Source organism: Diprion similis, chromosome 13, assembly GCF_021155765.1.
Source record: "Diprion similis isolate iyDipSimi1 chromosome 13, iyDipSimi1.1, whole genome shotgun sequence".
Taxonomy (NCBI): Eukaryota; Metazoa; Arthropoda; class Insecta; order Hymenoptera; family Diprionidae; genus Diprion; species Diprion similis.
The window spans coordinates 7,545,385-7,562,735 of NC_060117.1; the positions used below are offsets into that span (position 1 = coordinate 7,545,385).

The 17,351-nt window shown below is 36.9% G+C and overlaps 2 protein-coding genes across 2 annotated transcripts; both read left to right on the plus strand.

Annotated features, from left to right (window-relative positions):
* The first annotated feature begins 652 nt into the window (after positions 1-652).
* LOC124414132 (U1 small nuclear ribonucleoprotein 70 kDa-like) lies at positions 653-8,051 on the plus strand. The gene is given in 9 exon segments (XM_046895075.1): positions 653-954; positions 1,850-2,032; positions 2,130-2,192; positions 3,340-3,421; positions 3,705-3,749; positions 3,752-3,778; positions 6,329-6,572; positions 6,871-7,223; positions 7,425-8,051. Coding segments are annotated over 9 exon segments (1,302 nt in total). The 5' UTR covers positions 653-810; the 3' UTR covers positions 7,586-8,051.
* Positions 8,052-10,605: 2,554 nt separating this feature from the next.
* On the plus strand, positions 10,606-17,086 carry LOC124414129 (staphylococcal nuclease domain-containing protein 1). The gene is made up of 9 exons (XM_046895055.1): positions 10,606-10,736; positions 11,317-11,435; positions 11,781-11,923; positions 12,370-12,876; positions 13,411-13,900; positions 14,065-14,695; positions 14,802-15,251; positions 15,424-15,627; positions 16,191-17,086. The coding sequence occupies exons 1-9, from the start codon at positions 10,686-10,688 to the stop codon at positions 16,299-16,301; spliced, it is 2,706 nt and encodes a 901-aa protein (XP_046751011.1). The 5' UTR covers positions 10,606-10,685; the 3' UTR covers positions 16,302-17,086.
* The last annotated feature ends 265 nt before the right edge of the window (positions 17,087-17,351 follow it).

Below are 17,351 nucleotides of genomic sequence, written 5' to 3' on the forward strand. Positions count from 1 at the left end.
GTCACTGATTTAAAAAATGAGATTAGATCTGAAATATTTTCAAAATTCAAACCGGCGGATCTAATATGATCGAATAGGATCAATTTTTGTATTTTGGTCCGCCATTTCGAATTTTTAAATTTTGACATTGGATTCGCTTTTGACGACCCCGAAAACCCCCCGAATAACAAATTTCAATCGAATCGTATCAATTTTATGTATTTCGAGTCATCCATATTGGATTCGGTATTTTGAATTTCGAAATTTCGACATCGGATTCGTTTTTAGCAACCCCAAAAACCCAGGATTGCCAAGTTGAACTTTTCTAGTCCCCGATTTAGCCGAAAAACGAAAATCTCTGACTATTTCACCACGTTTTAAAAACGAAAGAATAGAGAAAGAAGTTGTCAATTGGTTAATTTTTCAATATTGATCAATCGTGTGAGTTTTTCAGTTATTCCATTTTCAAAAGGTGCCAAATAACGGACTTTCCAAGTTATACAGTGACAATCTTAACAAATTCCCTAGTAATTCTAGACCCAACAACATACTCTTTGCAACATCCTAAGCAGGGAATTTCGTTTCTAGAGTTGGCAACGAATTTCGGATCGCCGTAAGTTCAATCAAATTCCACCAGAAGGCAGGCGTGACGTCATGCTTGTAGTGCCATCGAAACAACCGAGAAACAACCGAGCCGCCATTTTGTAAAGTGTGTGTTTGGTTCGCCTCGGGTAGTAAAGTTGGTTTTCGGTCGTCTATTATTCCCGTCGGAAAGGGAAAAAGGCTTCTCGTTTAGATGCAGAACCGTTAACGGTTAGTGTACCTTTCAAAATGACTCAGTTCTTACCACCGAATTTACTCGCGTTATTCGCTCCTCGAGAGCCGATACCGTATCTTCCACCCGCCAACAAGCTACCCCACGAGAAAAAGAATGGAGGATATATCGGCGTCGGGGCTTTCCTCAAGTACTTCGAGGTCAGTGTACACCGGCTTACAAATCCCCTTTCATATTCATGAAAATTTCAATCACACATACCATGTACAAAGCATTAAAGATTGGCGATTTCAGAACCGCACCTCGCAGATCTACACGGTCGTTAATTCCCTGCCCAGATTTTCAATGCGCATAGCAAAGCTTTTTCAAGGAGTGCTTGGAATTGATCATCTCCGCTTCATAGCACGCATTTGTCTCTTCAATTTTGCATATGTGCTCATTTATTACTATCGACGAAATGTCACTCTGGATAGCTAGATGAAAATTGCAATTGAGACTTATCATCTATTTGTATGAATTTAAACAGTTTAGTGATGTACAAAATAGAATACATCGGTTAACCATGAGGATTAAATTAGTAACGTTACCGTAGCGAAAGGTTGAAACAAATGTTACTCTTTTGCGCCTTTAGAATTACTGGAAAAGTTGAATTTACAAAATCTTAGTTTGTTCATGCTTTACTCATAGCTTACTAAATTTTAAGGAATTCCAAAGTTGTAACGTAACGAGTTATTCTAAAGCTTCAGCCTGATCGTTGACTGGATTAGAGATAATCGCATTCACTCTCTGTGTGTAATCTTTTTCAGCTATGTATTCGCATCGCAGAATAAACCTAAACGAGTCACTTCCGACTTTGCCCATATGCAAATCAAACAGATCATCGAATAACTCATTCATACGTACTTTACAAACCTCCAAAGACGATAAAAACTTTGCGCAGTAGTTTGCACCTCATGTATATATGATAAAACATAAAAATTTCGGTGACTGTACGGCAGAAGATTAGTTTATTCTATTCTCAATGAAAGAATTTAATACAAGCCATATAATTTCTGATGAACCATTTAGAATTGAAAAAGTATGCTTATTTTTCAGAATCCAAAAGATACTCCACCTCCAGTTCGCGTCGAGACTCGTGAAGAACGATTGGAACGCCGGAGAAGAGAACGGGCTGAACAAGTTGCCTATAAACTTGAACAAGAAATTGCTGTTTGGGATCCAGCAGGCATTCCCAACGTCACTGCGGACCCTTTCAGAACACTCTTCGTAGCACGCATAGTGAGTGAATCATGATTGATGCGCATGTTCTCTATTTTCAAATGCAATTGCGGTTTGAATTAAGTGATACAATATACACATATTTAACTTTTTACAGAACTACGATACTTCGGAATCCAAGCTCAGAAGAGAGTTTGAGGTTTACGGTCCTGTAAAGAAAGTAAGTTACATAATCCATACTTGCTTAAGGGGGGGGGGGTAAGGGTTTCAGCGTAAAAAAAAAACACTTTTTTTGTGAATTTTTTTTGAAATCATGGATTGAGCAAATTCATTGAAACCTTTTGTACATTATTAAGCATACTTTTAACAATATTCTGTAATTTTTTCATGCAGAAATATTGCAAAACAAGCCGGTGACAGAGCTTGCCCCAGAACGTCTTGGAAAAAAAAAACCATTTGCGGTGTTCACTATATCTCGATCGAAAATTATCAGAATTCAAAATCATTAAAATTTAGTCAAAGTATTATCAAATCCTCCCCCCAACGTTCTACGATTATTTTTTTTACATTTAAAAATTTTTGGTGGCCATCTAAAGTGTAAACTGCTATTTTCCACGAAAAATTCCGCCATTTTGTGGGTGGGAAATCCCCTTAATGTTAAAAAAAAATTTTAACTAAACGTTGGGGGAAGGTATTTTATATGTAGAAAATGTGTACCAAGTTTGAAATGAATCGGTCAAGTAGTTTGTAAATGGCAGTGAACACGGACTTTGAAAAAGTAGTTTTGAGAAAAACGCGTTTTAAGTTTATTGAGCTAAAAAAGTGGAGAAAAAAAGTTCTGTCACCGGCTTGTTTTGCAATATTTCTGAATGAAAAAATTACAGAATATTGTTTAAAGTATGCTTAACAATGTACAAAAGGTTTCAATAAATTTGCTCAATCCATACTTTCAAAAAAAATTCACAAAAAAAGTGTTTTTTTTTTACGCTGAAACCCTTACCCCCCCTTCAAGAGTTTTGCTCAGATCGACTTAAAATTTTGAGAATATATTGTTGAAATGTTTAACAATGAGATAAGACAAAAAAAACTTTTCCAAACTGGATCAATCTTTTTGATATTTGAATAAACCTCAGAGAAATACACAAAATGAGTGAACTTCTTAATCTAAATTCATACTTTTTAGAGTTGTCTCAAAACTATAAACGTACTAAAGTTATTTGTACTAACTTTTGAATCTATATGAAATAGCACTTAATATGTAACAAAAACTTGAAATCAGTTTTAAAATTCTAATTCCTCTGTAACAAGCTTTTGAATACCGAACACGAAGAAATTTTCTCTAATAACTAATGAATGTTTTATTACAGATTGTGGTAATCCATAATACAATCAATGGCAAGCCGAGGGGTTATGCATTCATCGAATACGAACACGAGAGGGACATGCACTGTAAGTAACCGGGTGAAAAAACAAAGCCCTCTGAAAAGTCTCTATTGCCCTCTAGTAAGAAACTCGATATTTCCTAGAATCACATCCAGATAGTATAGTTGGGCTGGGCTATAGTTAGACTATGCATTTCCATTGATACTAAACCTGAACGGTAAAGGGGGTCCCGCCATACATCCGTGCAGGACTACTACTGTCTACTAAAAATACACATATGGTAAACGAATCACAAAAAACAATATTGGCTGTCTTGATTAATACAGTTTTTATCTTGTTCTTGGTACAGCGTGGCGGCCGCTGCCGGCAACTAGTGCCGTTCACTATTCCATGCAAAATCCCTGAACCTGCCTGATATGATAGGTTTGTATGTGTGGTAAGATCCAACATACAACAACGTTTGTTAGATTCTATGCTTACCCTGTTTACCTTACCTGGTTCAGTTTCATTTTAATGTCTGAATGAGCCAGATGGGAAAATTGAAAGAAAACAAAAACACCAAAAACACTCGTCAAATTAGTTGGCCCTCGTAAAATTTAGGAACACCCTCTCCTCGTAATATACCTAGAGATATATTTGAAAGAAAAATGCTGTGCGCTGAATTGGTGTTCCACATCGAAATTGTTCAACTCACTTAAAACTGAGAAATAAACTGAAGGAGGTTCAGGGAGGTGGTCAATGGACATTTATCGATAATATCACCAATATCGCTTTATCACTAGACCGAAAGAATCATTTTTCTTTTTCTACCGAGTCAATGTCTTTTTAAAGATTTTCAAACACTTGTTTAAATTATTATCAATTCAAGGACATGGATCACTCATAAGTCCACTCAAATTCTAAGGGCAAAGTTTTGCCTGAACACAAGCTTATTTTTCTCTACCTTAAAATGGGTACTAATTTTTCAACTAATGATACTCGAGTGGATGGCCCGTGTCCTTAACGAATTCAAGACTAACTAAAATTCAATCCTGTGGAAATAGAATGATTTTGAACGTGAAAAAATGTCCTTCCACTGCAGATATTACCAATCTCATTAAACTGGCACATTAATAAAGCCGTGTTGATATAAATAACACCACAGTAATCGCGATGATCGAATATCTTGAGTACTTGTGTCGTAGCTGCTAACAGGGCTGGTAGCAAGTTAACATTGTCACGTTTTCTCTTACGGTAAATTAGCACATTACTTTCAGGTCTTTATAATCTATCTTAGAAGTGCTTTATACTTTTGTAAAATCTAAGACAAGCTTTTAAATGTAGACACCAAAATATCGATCGAGTTGAATTAATCACAATACGCTGGACTATTATTGTTACTATAAAATAAAATCAAAAAGCACTCTATGACTGCCGCTACCAGCTGTGTTAAAACACAAGATATTTCAAACTAATCATGACAGCAAAACTACGTAGTAATTGTCATTATTCGGATACCGATCCAGTGATATGTTCCAATTTCTGTATGGAATACTAATTGACCGTACATTGCTTTTTTTTCAAACAAAACTTCACTTCCCACCCCTACCCCCAGAGTGTCTTAACAAAACAAGTGTATGTATGAGAGTAAGTAGAATGGTTCTGTGAGCAGATGCCTTTTAGGAAGAATAATTAGAAAGAAAGAAAGAAAGAAAAAGAAAGTAACGAGAACATAGAAAAGAAATGGGATAGAACGATTTAAATCACTCATTAATTTAATGTAATGTTAAACTCGAGTACAAGTTAGAAGTGTAAATTATTAAAATAAATGCGCACGGTTTGGTTGTAAGTAAAAATAATATAAAGCGCACCAGGTAAAAAAACAAAATAATCTTCTCTGGAGATTGAACGAACATACGAAGACTGGGCACCTTCCCAATGAATAGCGTACGCGCTGGCCTACTACTCTATCCCCGCGAGTCACTTACAAGTTCGATTCACGATTAAAAGTACCTAGAGTTTGTGTTAACTTCCGTACGTAAGTAGCCGCGGTAGGTATTTTTTGTATCTGCTATACTTTTTTGACAAAATGAAGTAACTTACTAGAATTAAGGTCTTGTGGCATCTACGCGTTAATAGATGACTTTATTATATTTATCTTCACTAGGGCAGTGTAATTTTTCACGAGTAGACTAAAGCAAAAAGAACCTTATTGGAAAACGGTCTTCAATTCTGTATTAACATTTAAAAATCCTTTTCAACAATTGCAAAAGTGTAACGAAATCTTGCAGAAAATTTTCTCAGATTTCCTTCGCACCCTGCACTTCTGTTCGTGTCCTGTGTCAAATATAGAATATTCTGACTGATATTCAAACTTTTTTACTATATTCTACTTTACAAAATATTACACGAGTCTTCCAGACGATATAATAACGTGTCAACCATCTAAACGAATAAGAGCCTCATTTCCTTTATTGTTGATGAATAATACAATAAAGTATAATTATCATAGTAGTCATTGGGTAAGATGACTTGAATGCGAAGACGTGTTGGTTCTTAAAAAAAAAAATCTATTGGAGAAAATGTATAAAATTTCCAGCTCCCCGTTCTACGTAGGTATCTTTAAAAACAGGCACAATTATTTCTACCTGAGTAGGGGCATCGCAACAAATTTAGAAATCATTTTCAAATGATGAAAAGGTTTCCTAAATTCCGACAAAAACAATAAAACAACATTGCAGACCGTCTGAATGAATTTTTCCAACATTATAATCATTATTCGCACTTCGTATATCTTATAAAGGGAAAAAACAAACATGTATGAAATGATCTATTTGTTTGCAAATTCATATGAAATTTCTTTACGTGGGTAAGGCGCTATGTAAGGCGATTCGTTAAAATTATCGACAGACTTTAAAGTAAAGAAAATTTGCTCCCACTCAGGTACGTGTGAAATTGTTGGATCTTTTGAAAACGATCTATTAATCATTTTAGCTGCGTATAAACATGCGGATGGTAAGAAAATAGATGGTCGAAGAGTGTTGGTTGATGTGGAACGAGCAAGGACAGTTAAGGGGTGGCTACCTAGGAGACTTGGTGGTGGTCTTGGGGGCACCAGGAGAGGCGGACCTGATGTCAATATCAAACACTCTGGAAGAGAAGACAACGAACGTGAAAGAGAACGTTATCGGCTTGAAAGAGAACGAGAAGCCACTGGGCGTGGACTTGACAGAGACAGGTGACTTCCACAAAGTTATCTTTGCAATACAGTGATCGAGCATCTATATTCAAGTTAACTTTTTTAAAAGATTTTTGAATAAATAATAGCGTATTATTTTGGGCTCATTTTATCATCTCAATAAATCGATAGATTAGTTTTTCTTGTATACTATTTGAAAAAAAATGCACGTTACTAGGAAAAGAAGTGAATAGATTAATGGCGAATTGGACGATGAGCAAGAAAAGCATCATTTTGCAAAGTTTTCATTCAACGAGTCTTGATTCTTATACTAATCCTATGAACATTTTTTTTTCAGGGACCGCGATCGTGGTTTGGACCGAGAGCGTCGAAGATCACGAGATCGTAAACGAAGATCGCGTAGCAGATCTCGCGATCGCAAACGTAGACGCAGTCGAGAGCGTGTTCCGGACCCTGACATCGAAGAGATTGAAAGAGAAGAACGACCTCGTGAGAGGCGAGAACGCGACCGAGATCGTGATCGTGAACGCAAACGCAGGAGGTCCCGCAGTAAGGATCGCGAGCGCGACAGAGAGCGCAAACGTGATCGGCGAGATCGTGATCGAGAACGTAAAGAGCAACGCAAAGATCGCGGTGATCGTGAAGACGAGGACGTTAAAGAAGTTCGCATTAAAGAAGAACCCCTCGATGGTAAGCACAGTTATTTGCTATTGTTATGTTTAGTCATCGGCATGTTCTGAACATATTACAGAGTATTATATTTCAATTCCAAGATAACAAATCGATTGCGGCGTAGCTTATAAGATTTTACCAAAGTCCAAATTCCGTCCGAGATCGATTCGACTTCTGCCATCAGGGAGATATTTTTTAATTTTTCATTCTTCTTTGTAGATTATCCGGACTATAGTAATAATTACACGACAGCGTACAATGAAGCGGCTGTTAAATACGAAGATGAGCATGAAGAAAAATACCGGATCCCTGACGGAGATAGTAATGGTCGTCCTGATCAATCCCAATACAACAATTATGAATCGGCCCAAGATTATTAAGCTGTTTGACTCAATTTACGTTGCTCGAATGATGAAATATTTGAAAAGCATCACCTTTCTTCTATCCTTATTATTGTATAACTAGATCGCAATGTTTTATCGAATATTTAAACCTCTGGTGTGAAACGCTCTCACATTACTCTAACTTGTAAGATGGCAATGGTGAAATATTCGCATGTTTGTTGTGTTTTATCACTACGTTATCGTATAGTTACGCGAAGTTTTGATCAATTTGAAACGAAGCTGAAATAGGATTACTTTCCGACCCGTTTATCTCGAACATTGTAACAGGCATTGGCGTGCAGACACCTAAATGAATTCGAATAAATCAAGCAATTGTATTTACTAATTAATTGATGAGGCATCGTTCGGTATGTATATAGAAATATATTCTATCATTTGAACTATTGACATTAACTACTGTATGTAGCTTATTAATACATATAGAAATAAAATGTGATTGCTATTTCCGGACTCGCTTATCTCCGCGGTTGATGATCATTTACTTTTGCTATTCTTAAATCAATTAATAAGAACTCTGATCAAATTTATCACATGATCAGAAAAACTGGTTGTAGTCAATGTAGATGCATACTTCATTTTTAATACGTAAAGTATTTATGTTCCTTCCGACTTATAGAAAAAGTGCAATTTTTCTAGTTTTCTAGCGTTTCCATTGCTGAAAACTAGGGAATTGCGCACAAAGTCAGTTCGCACTTTTTTCGTTAGTCGAATTCAACATTAGTTAAGAAGAATGTATTTTTGGTAAAATCCATACGCTTTTACTTCATCTTCATACCTACGATGAAGCTTACAATTTTGCGAGTTCGCGCACACTGTACTTACAATATTTCTACAAAATATTTATAGAAACAATAGAGAAGAGTCGCAGGTATGTTCAAAGAAAGATTCTGTAAATTTTCGAATTTCGTGCCAGCTCTACATTTGTAAAAATAAACTTCTTTTTTTTTTTTTTTTTTTAGTATTTCGCATAGTATACATACAATCGGTAATCTAACTGATGTAGTGACTGATGCCGTTTATAACTTGCTACGCCGAATGCCAGTCAATAATCCCTAGGTTTCCACTTTTCTTATTGGTTGAAAAGAGGAAATCTCACTCAGTGTGCATGATGTTCAATCAGTTGACAGCGCTGCCGTTTTGTTAAAAGTAAATGTTATTTCCCTAGTTTTTTTAACCAATAGAAATATTGGTGAGCTAGGGAAACGGCAATTTGTGCGCACCGAGTCAGGTTCGAATAATATACGTTTTGAAAATGAGGAAAGCTATGTATACTCGACAAATAAAAAAACGTTTATTCAGACAATGAAAACATTATCCGAGTATAGCTTTTCATTTCTGTGAGTATACGTTTGTAGAATTCTTACAGAAAATGAGAAAGTAAAATAGTGTAACAATACAGTACAGATGTTCCGAACGGTAAATTGAAATATTCGTAAAAACCAATAATTATCATGATATAAAATTTATTCTTTAATTTTTTTCAAATTAATTACCACACTGTTATGTCAACTAAAAGATTCGAAAAAGATTTAAGTAGAATAAGTAGAGAATTGTGACTCAATAGGGAATCAGTTATAAAATATTTACTATCAGACTTTACAATTAAGTCCATTTGAAATAGAAAATGATACTAATGGAAAAAACGTGCCCATGAACATTCAACTTAAAATTTGAATAATATTTAAACTGATCAACTTGATCTGTTTCATCAAAAATATCTTCAAGTATTATCCAATATAATAAGTACTGTACGTTTTCTCTATTCAATTCAAGTGCAACAAGAAATAATTTCGAAAATAGTGATTAGTGTGATATGAAAAAAGGTAGAAAAAACAAGCTGACCTCCGGTTGACGTATACATACAATTGTAAGATACTAGGTTCAGTGTGCAGAGTGTATAGGAGGGACATCTTGGGGTTATAAAAAGTGAGCTGATTTTGGCTGCAAACGGTAATTTCAAAACTCACCCTAACTTCAACATATAAAATGCGTTCCGAAATTAGCTGGCAGTGCTAAAAACTCCCTAGAACAGTGTCAGAGTTAATCGCGAACTCTGGGGCGCAAAAGTGATAAAAGGTCGTTGAGGAGCTAACATCGGAACGCATTCTAAATTTACATCAATCAGTGCCACGCGGTAATCCTATGTATCCTTATTTGCCAGCACTCCACAGAATCTGATTACTTTTTATCATCTCGTATCTCTTTTGCTTCATCAAGTTCGTGAATAGCTCTACTTCTGTCCTAGGGAATTTTTATCGCTGCCAAATAATTTCGGAACGCATCCTAACTTCAGCGTTCAATTTATGGGTGCGTTCCGAAATTAGCTCTCCGTGCTGTCAACAATCTTTTATCTCTTTTGTGCCGGCAAGTTTGTGGGTCGCTTTGCCTCTGTCCTAGGGAGTTTTTAGCGCTGTCAGGCCGGTTATTCTATGTACTCTTATTAGCCAACACTCTACAGAATTTGATGACATATTGGCCACGCCGTCCATCAGAAAGAGAGTCCTTCTTCTATACACTCCATAGTTCAGGGTGTAGCACGTGCATCAGGCAGCGAAAGCAACAGCAGCTGGTTCGCGATGTCGTGTCCAGTCGTGTCGTAACGAAAATTAGAACTTCGAGGATCGCTCGTCAGAGGTGTGACGCGTCGTGTGTCGCGTGTTGCCACATCACCACCAACAAAGTAAAAGTTCCGTTGACATCCGTGTGTTGTGGAGATTGCGCTGGTGCCGAACCTAGCACTGCCAGGTCCGAAATACGTGGTAACAACCGCAAATAGACAGCCGCCGCCGACCCCCTTCTAAAAGATGCAGCATTCCCTTTGAATATCCTGCCAAGCAGTGGGAAATTATTATTCTGAAGGGAGGATCGCGTAGTGAAACTCTGAAAAGTCGTTAATTATTCAAACAACAAACGAACACGTCTCTCTTTTTTTTCGCGTGCGTGTAGCGTTATTATTAATTATTTTTATTTATTTTTTTTTTTTTTTTTTTTTTTCTCCTTTATTTTCCTTTATTTTTTTTTTTTTTTTCCTTCTTCCTTATCTTTCCGAGTGAGGGTTACCTGAACAAACTCCACGATGAGTACGACCGCTCCGCAAGTCCAAACGAAGCATGGCATCGTTAAACAGGTAATTAATCAACCTTGGTAAATGCCTCAGTCGTGAATAATTCCCAGTCACAATGCGGTAATAAACATTCGTTTAAGCCATTCACCTTTTTCCATATAATCAACAATTTCCGAACACTGCCCTGCTGGCAGAAGCATGGTGGTCAAGCCAAGCATATGGTATCAGACCCGGTTAAAATCGTAACTCTGCTTTCTTACTTTTCATCAATTTCACCAATCGCATCGATATCAGTTGATAGAAACTATACTGAAAATATTTGTAAAATTGAAGATTAGGAAAAAAAGTTGTTTTTTCTCAACTTGTGAGGAAAGGGTTAGAAATCTTATCATCATTGTGGGGAAACTGTTTCATCCTTAATCTATCCGAGTTTATGTTAAGAAGCTATTTCGATTCATTGCTTTTTTCAAAGAATGCTTATCGATCGTGCATCACTTTGACCAGCTGTGAGTCTCGATGTTCGTTTCGCTCCAGTACTTACGTATAAAATGATTGTAGAGTATCGATACAATTGAGAAACATCAAATTCTACAATAATTATTACCGGCCATTTGATGTGATGATAATTTTCATTCAATTTCAGGTCAATTCGGGTGATTCTATCATCATTCGAGGCCAACCAAAAGGTGGACCACCTCCTGAAAAGCAGTTGATTCTTTCCAATGTGACTGCACCGAAATTAGCTCGACGAGCGTACAGCAAGTTAGTATACGAAGCTAGGAATTTCAAGGTTCTTAGTCAGGCGATCCGGAGATCATTGCAAAGCGCAAGGAAATTTATCAAAAGTCTGAAAATTCTTACAGTATGATAGTTCATTTCTTGTAATCCAAGAATTCGGATTCCTAGGTGACGCTCAACGATAGACAACGATATTTACAACAAAGTTAGAATGTTTTACTAGTGATTAAAATCAGGCAAATTTTCAGTGGATATTAAAATGAAGATATTTGGGAAGAAGCGGAAAAATTTTTAAAGATATGCAGATACAGCAATTTGATAAGAATTTTTGAAATCGAATTTAAAGATTGTTTTGTATGTACTTTGCAGTTCCGAGGAAACTAAAGACGAACCTTACGCTTGGGAGGCCAGAGAATTCCTGCGCAAAAAGCTAATTGGACAAGAAGTAATATTCACATCTGAAAAACCTCCAAACGCTACCAGGGAATATGGCGTTGTGTGGCTGGGAAAAGGTGAGACAATCCCATTAACCGAACGTCGGATTATTGTGTTACTTTTATGACCATTTAAACCTGAATTGCCGGACTCTGTTTCAAGAGTGGAATCGATGTAAATGAATCAAGTATCGCTTTTGTTTGCCTGTTTCTGAAAACGGCAAGGATTAAGTTCAAGTTTCAAATTCTGTCGCAAATTTTTACATTACAGAGCTCAGATTTTATTAAACTACAAAAGTTTCTCTTTTTTGAATTATCGAAGATGCTACCACAGTCTTACTATGTTTACGATTTTCTTTTTCACTTACGTACCAAGTTTATAAACACGGATTAACTGTAATGATAATTTTGTAAGTTTTTATATGCCTGTAATTGAAGAAACGCGATGATTAACGATATCTTGAAATATAATATTTCCTATTATTATCTGATGATAATGTAAAAATTTTATCTTTGGTCCTTAGACACAACCACTGGTGAGAACATTACTGAATCCCTGGTATCTGAGGGTTTGGTTACAGTTAGAAGAGAAGGCGTTCGTAACATAACGCCTGAATTAGCTCGCTTACATGAATTGGAAGATGCTGCGAAGGCAGCGGGAAAGGGAAAATGGGCCGGAACCCCTTCGTCTGAGCACGTTAGGGACATCAAGTGGAACATCGAAAATCCTCGTAGTTTAGTAGATAAACTGGGCGGCAAACCAGTTAAGGCTGTTATTGAACATGTGAGAGACGGTTCGACCGTGCGTGCATTTTTGATACCTGACTTTTACCACATAACTTTGATGATCTCTGGAATAAGATGCCCTGGATTCAAGCTTGAAGAAGGAAAACCTGTTCATTCCGTCGTTGTACCTTTTGCTGAAGAAGCTCGCTACTTTGTTGAATCTCGGCTATTGCAGAGGGACATAGAAATTGTACTGGAATCGGTTAATAACAACAATTTCGTTGGCAGTATTCTTCATCCAAAAGGTAAAGTCATTTTAGATTAATTACAAATCTTTTTAAAGAAAATATGGTAATTGCTTTTTAATTTAAAACTTATTTTCAATATTCCGATTATTAAAATTTCTCAGTAACACTACAGACACACGGTTTTATCTCAAAATGGTAACAGGTGATTGGAATTTCACAACTAACAGGTCTTTCTTTCGAAAATCGGATTTCAATTAAACATTGAACTATTATAAATTTTTAAATTGAATAAACGCAACAAAAGTCCTGTATTAAGTCAAACATTAAATGTCACATTCGCGTTATGGAAAAATGAATATTTCCTTCTGCGTATAAATGAAGAATACAACGAGCCTCCGCCATGATCTGCCTCAGCAATATTCAGGTGAGGCCAGATTTTGGTAGAGGTATATAAATGGGCATTTTCCACCTGGCTTACTATATAGAATGATCAGAACTAAGAGTGCCCTACAAAACGATGTGATTCTTTCATCGATCTATCGGCAAAATACTGTTCGAATTGATGTAACTGACGAAATTATATAAATGCAGGAAACATTGCCGAAGCTTTGTTGCGCGAAGGATTTGCACGTTGCGTCGATTGGTCAATGGCATTTATGAAGTCTGGCGCGGACAAGTTGTACCAGGCTGAAAAAAGTGCAAAAGAAAATAGATTGCGTATTTGGAAAGACTACGTTCCATCTGGTCCCCAGATATCTGGCAAAGAGCGAGAGTATACAGCTACAGTTGTAGAAATTGCCGCCGGAGATGCATTGATCGTTAAGACACCGTGCGGAACTACCAAGAAGGTCTTTTTGAGTAGTATTCGTCCTCCGCGAGGACCTGTTGGCGAAGATGGAAAGGCCGCCTCTAGACCGAAAGATTTCCGCCAGCTTTACGACATACCGTGGATGTTTGAGGCCCGTGAATTCCTCCGCAAGAAACTTATCGGCAAGCAAGTCAAAGTCGTTGTAGACTACATACAACCTGCCAGGGAAAGTTACCCTGAAAAGATTTGTTGTACTATCACCATCGGCAAAATGTGAGTAACACAAAATTTAGTAATAGTTGTAACTGCACGTCAAATATGTCAGGCCAATGCAGATTCTTCATGAAATCTTTGATTGAAAATATGCCTGTTATTCGCAATTGATTTTATCCAAGGTTCATATAGCTGACGGTGTACATATTTTTTGTCACTCATAGCAATGTTGCTGAAGCGATGGTATCGAAGGGACTGGCAACAGTTTTGAGGTACAGACAAGATGACGATCAGCGATCATCCCATTACAATGACCTTCTAGCCGCAGAGAGTAAAGCCATTAAATCGCTGGCCGGAGTTCATGGTAAAGAGAAAATTCTAGCGCATCGAATCACGGATGTTGCCGGAGATGTAATCAAGGCCAAACGTTATCTGCCCCACTTGCAACGCTCGCGTAACGAAGCCATTGTAGAGTTTGTAACCAGTGGATCCAGGCTGAGATTATACTTAGGCAAGGAATCGTGCCTGATAACTTTCCTGTTGGCGGGTATAAACGCACCACGTGGACCACGCCCAGCTCCTGGAGGCGGTAGCATCATCGAAGGTGCGCCATTTGGCGAGGAAGCCCTGAACTTCACCAAGGAACGATGCCTGCAACGCGAAGTTGAGATTCAAGTAATATCGATGGATGCGAAGGGAGGTAATTTCATTGGTTGGCTATGGATAGAAGGAATCAACTTGTCCGTGGCTCTTGTCAAAGCAGGTCTTGCGTCTGTACATCCGACAGCGGAGCACACAGAATTTTACAGAGAATTGATCACTGCCGAAGAACGTGCCAAGGAAGCACAACTTAAGGTGAGCTAATTGTTGAATCTTAATATTTATCCAGGCAAAAAAATCTCTTCGTGTTTCTATTAATCATCATTGATGCTAATTGAATTGAGTAAACTTCACATTTCAGATATGGAAAGACTACGTCGAGGCTGAGGTGGAGACAGAAAAGCCTGAAGAGGAGGTACAAACTGGCGAAAGGAAAGTAGACTACCAGAAAGTTGTTGTGACTGAAGTGACTGAAGAACTTCACTTTTTCGCCCAAAATGTTGATCAAGGCGATGTTTTAGAAGGCCTGCTATCTCGCCTGCGTCAGGAATTGGTGGCAAATCCCCCACTTCCTGGTGCTTACAATCCTAAACGAGGCGATCTCGCTGTTGCCAAGTTTACAGAAGATGATCAATGGTATCGTGTCAAAGTTGAAAAAGTTTCTGGGCCAAACATCAGTGTTTTTTACGTCGACTATGGTAACAGGGAGACATTGAATGTAACCAGAGTCGCTGCCATGCCAGGATCCTTTGCTACTGATAAGCCTTACGCTACAGAATATGTATTGGCCTACGTCACTCTACCCAACGATGTAAGTAATCTGTTTTTTGAACGACTTCAAAATGAAATCAGGGACTTATCATATCAAAGTATACGTTTAATAACGTTTAATACGCATAAATGACTATATAAATATATTGATTATGTATATTGAAATTGAAATATACGTATTTGTTGATGATTGTTTCCTGTTTGTTTTACAGAACGACTACAAAAAACTGGCGATCGAAATGCTACAGCAAGATACAGTAGGGAAACCTTTGCTACTCAATATTGAATACAAAATCAACAATCTTGCTGCTGCCACCTTATTTGACGCTACTACTAAAGAAGACGTAGCGCGAGGTCTTATCCTCGATGGTTTTTTGCTGGTCGAAAATCGTCGTGAAAAGAGGCTTGCTAAATTTGTACGTATAAACTAAATAGTTTGAATCACTTTTACACTTCTTTGATCAATTTTACTATAAAAATTAGCCACCTTTGTCAGCAAATTTTACCTGTGAAATGCTTATGACGCTTTTCTTATCAAATTAATAAGTACTGTGAGAGCCCCTTATGATCTGATGATTCTAGCTTTCGTCCAGACAGAATTAATTTGATCTTGAACATTAGACGAGTATTAAATTTACAAGTTTTTACTTGAGGAAATACTATTTTGAACTTGTCTTTGAGAGCTTTATGATAAACAAAGCAATACCTTTCAAGATAAATGACAAACTAGTAAAAAGGCTGAAACCAGAAATTGAATTTGTTGTTGATCCAGATGATTAGGAAGGGGTAAAAGAAAACTTCTCTATTCAAAAGCATTTTGACTGGTCCCAATTGGTGCAAAAACTTTGATCGGATTCTGAGACATCAAGATCAAAGAAAAATTGATTCCTGTAGTTTTATAGAATGATTGAATGAGGGCTTACGAATTACGTATAGTATAGAACGATCTTATTGTTAAGAATGTTGTTGCATTTTTCAGATTGCGGACTATCAAGCTGCTCAGCAGGACGCAAAGAAGAGTCACCGTAATATATGGGAATACGGAGATATTACTGAGGATGACGCTAGGGAGTTCGGTGTTGGTCGTTAATTAACTTTGCTCAGAAGATTGTACATGGAAAAACAACTAAGAAAGAGATGAATGTCGACGGAAGAGAATATATAACATTGGCATAATAAATACATAAATACAGTTCTGGTACATTATGTATGTACGTTTACAAGTAAGCATGTGTGACAGTGTAGGACTTGTGTGTTCTGTCGGTTGTGATTCAATCATAATTTGAATAATATAAAAAACGAAAAGTATAAATTATAAAATATAAATATTATTTCACAAGCAAAGGTGAATAGCGCTAAATGGATAAAGGAAAGACAAGAAAGGGTGCCAATTACCTTTGCCCCTTATAAATATATATATATTATATATATTATCTACCCTATCTAATGAGACTGTGTTGCCATTGACGTAACGTATTTCCACTTATTATTATGTCAAACATACGTTTTGCATGTTTTATTATCATCCCGAAAAGCCAAATCGTTCGTGGCTTAGTAACTATGATGTTTACACAATTATAGAAGTATATTTAATAATTAAATTGCCACCGAAGAGTGGAGAGCGGGCATGGATGCTGGGTGTGATTGGACTAATAGAGACCTTAGAGTCGATAATCAAGTCAATGCGTATATAGTTAAAAGTGTTTCGAAAAAATCCATCATTTATTTCTTTTATCTGACCTACCATCGCTTTTAATTTGTTGCTGCTCATCTTTGAACCTCTCCCCCAAAATCTGAACTTCGGAATAATGTGCTGAGATGCATCTTAATTCCCGTTCGAAAAACACATGAATTTTTATATTTCTTTGGGATCCCGAGAATGAGGAAATTAGCGGCGAAGATATTCTAAAAGAAAACATGTGAGAAATCAGGATTCTTTCTTTCAAATGGTGTTTGTGCATTCAAAGAATACACGGCGAAACTCTGCTAAAGTTGAACTAAACTAATTATTCTGTATGTGTTTATTTTGGAATGAAAATAGCAGATTTAGACAGTGGAAAGTAAAAGAAAAAGACATTTGCATTTTCTATTGAAACACTTGAATTGCCATATTCATAAATCATGATTATTGTGTCAGTGA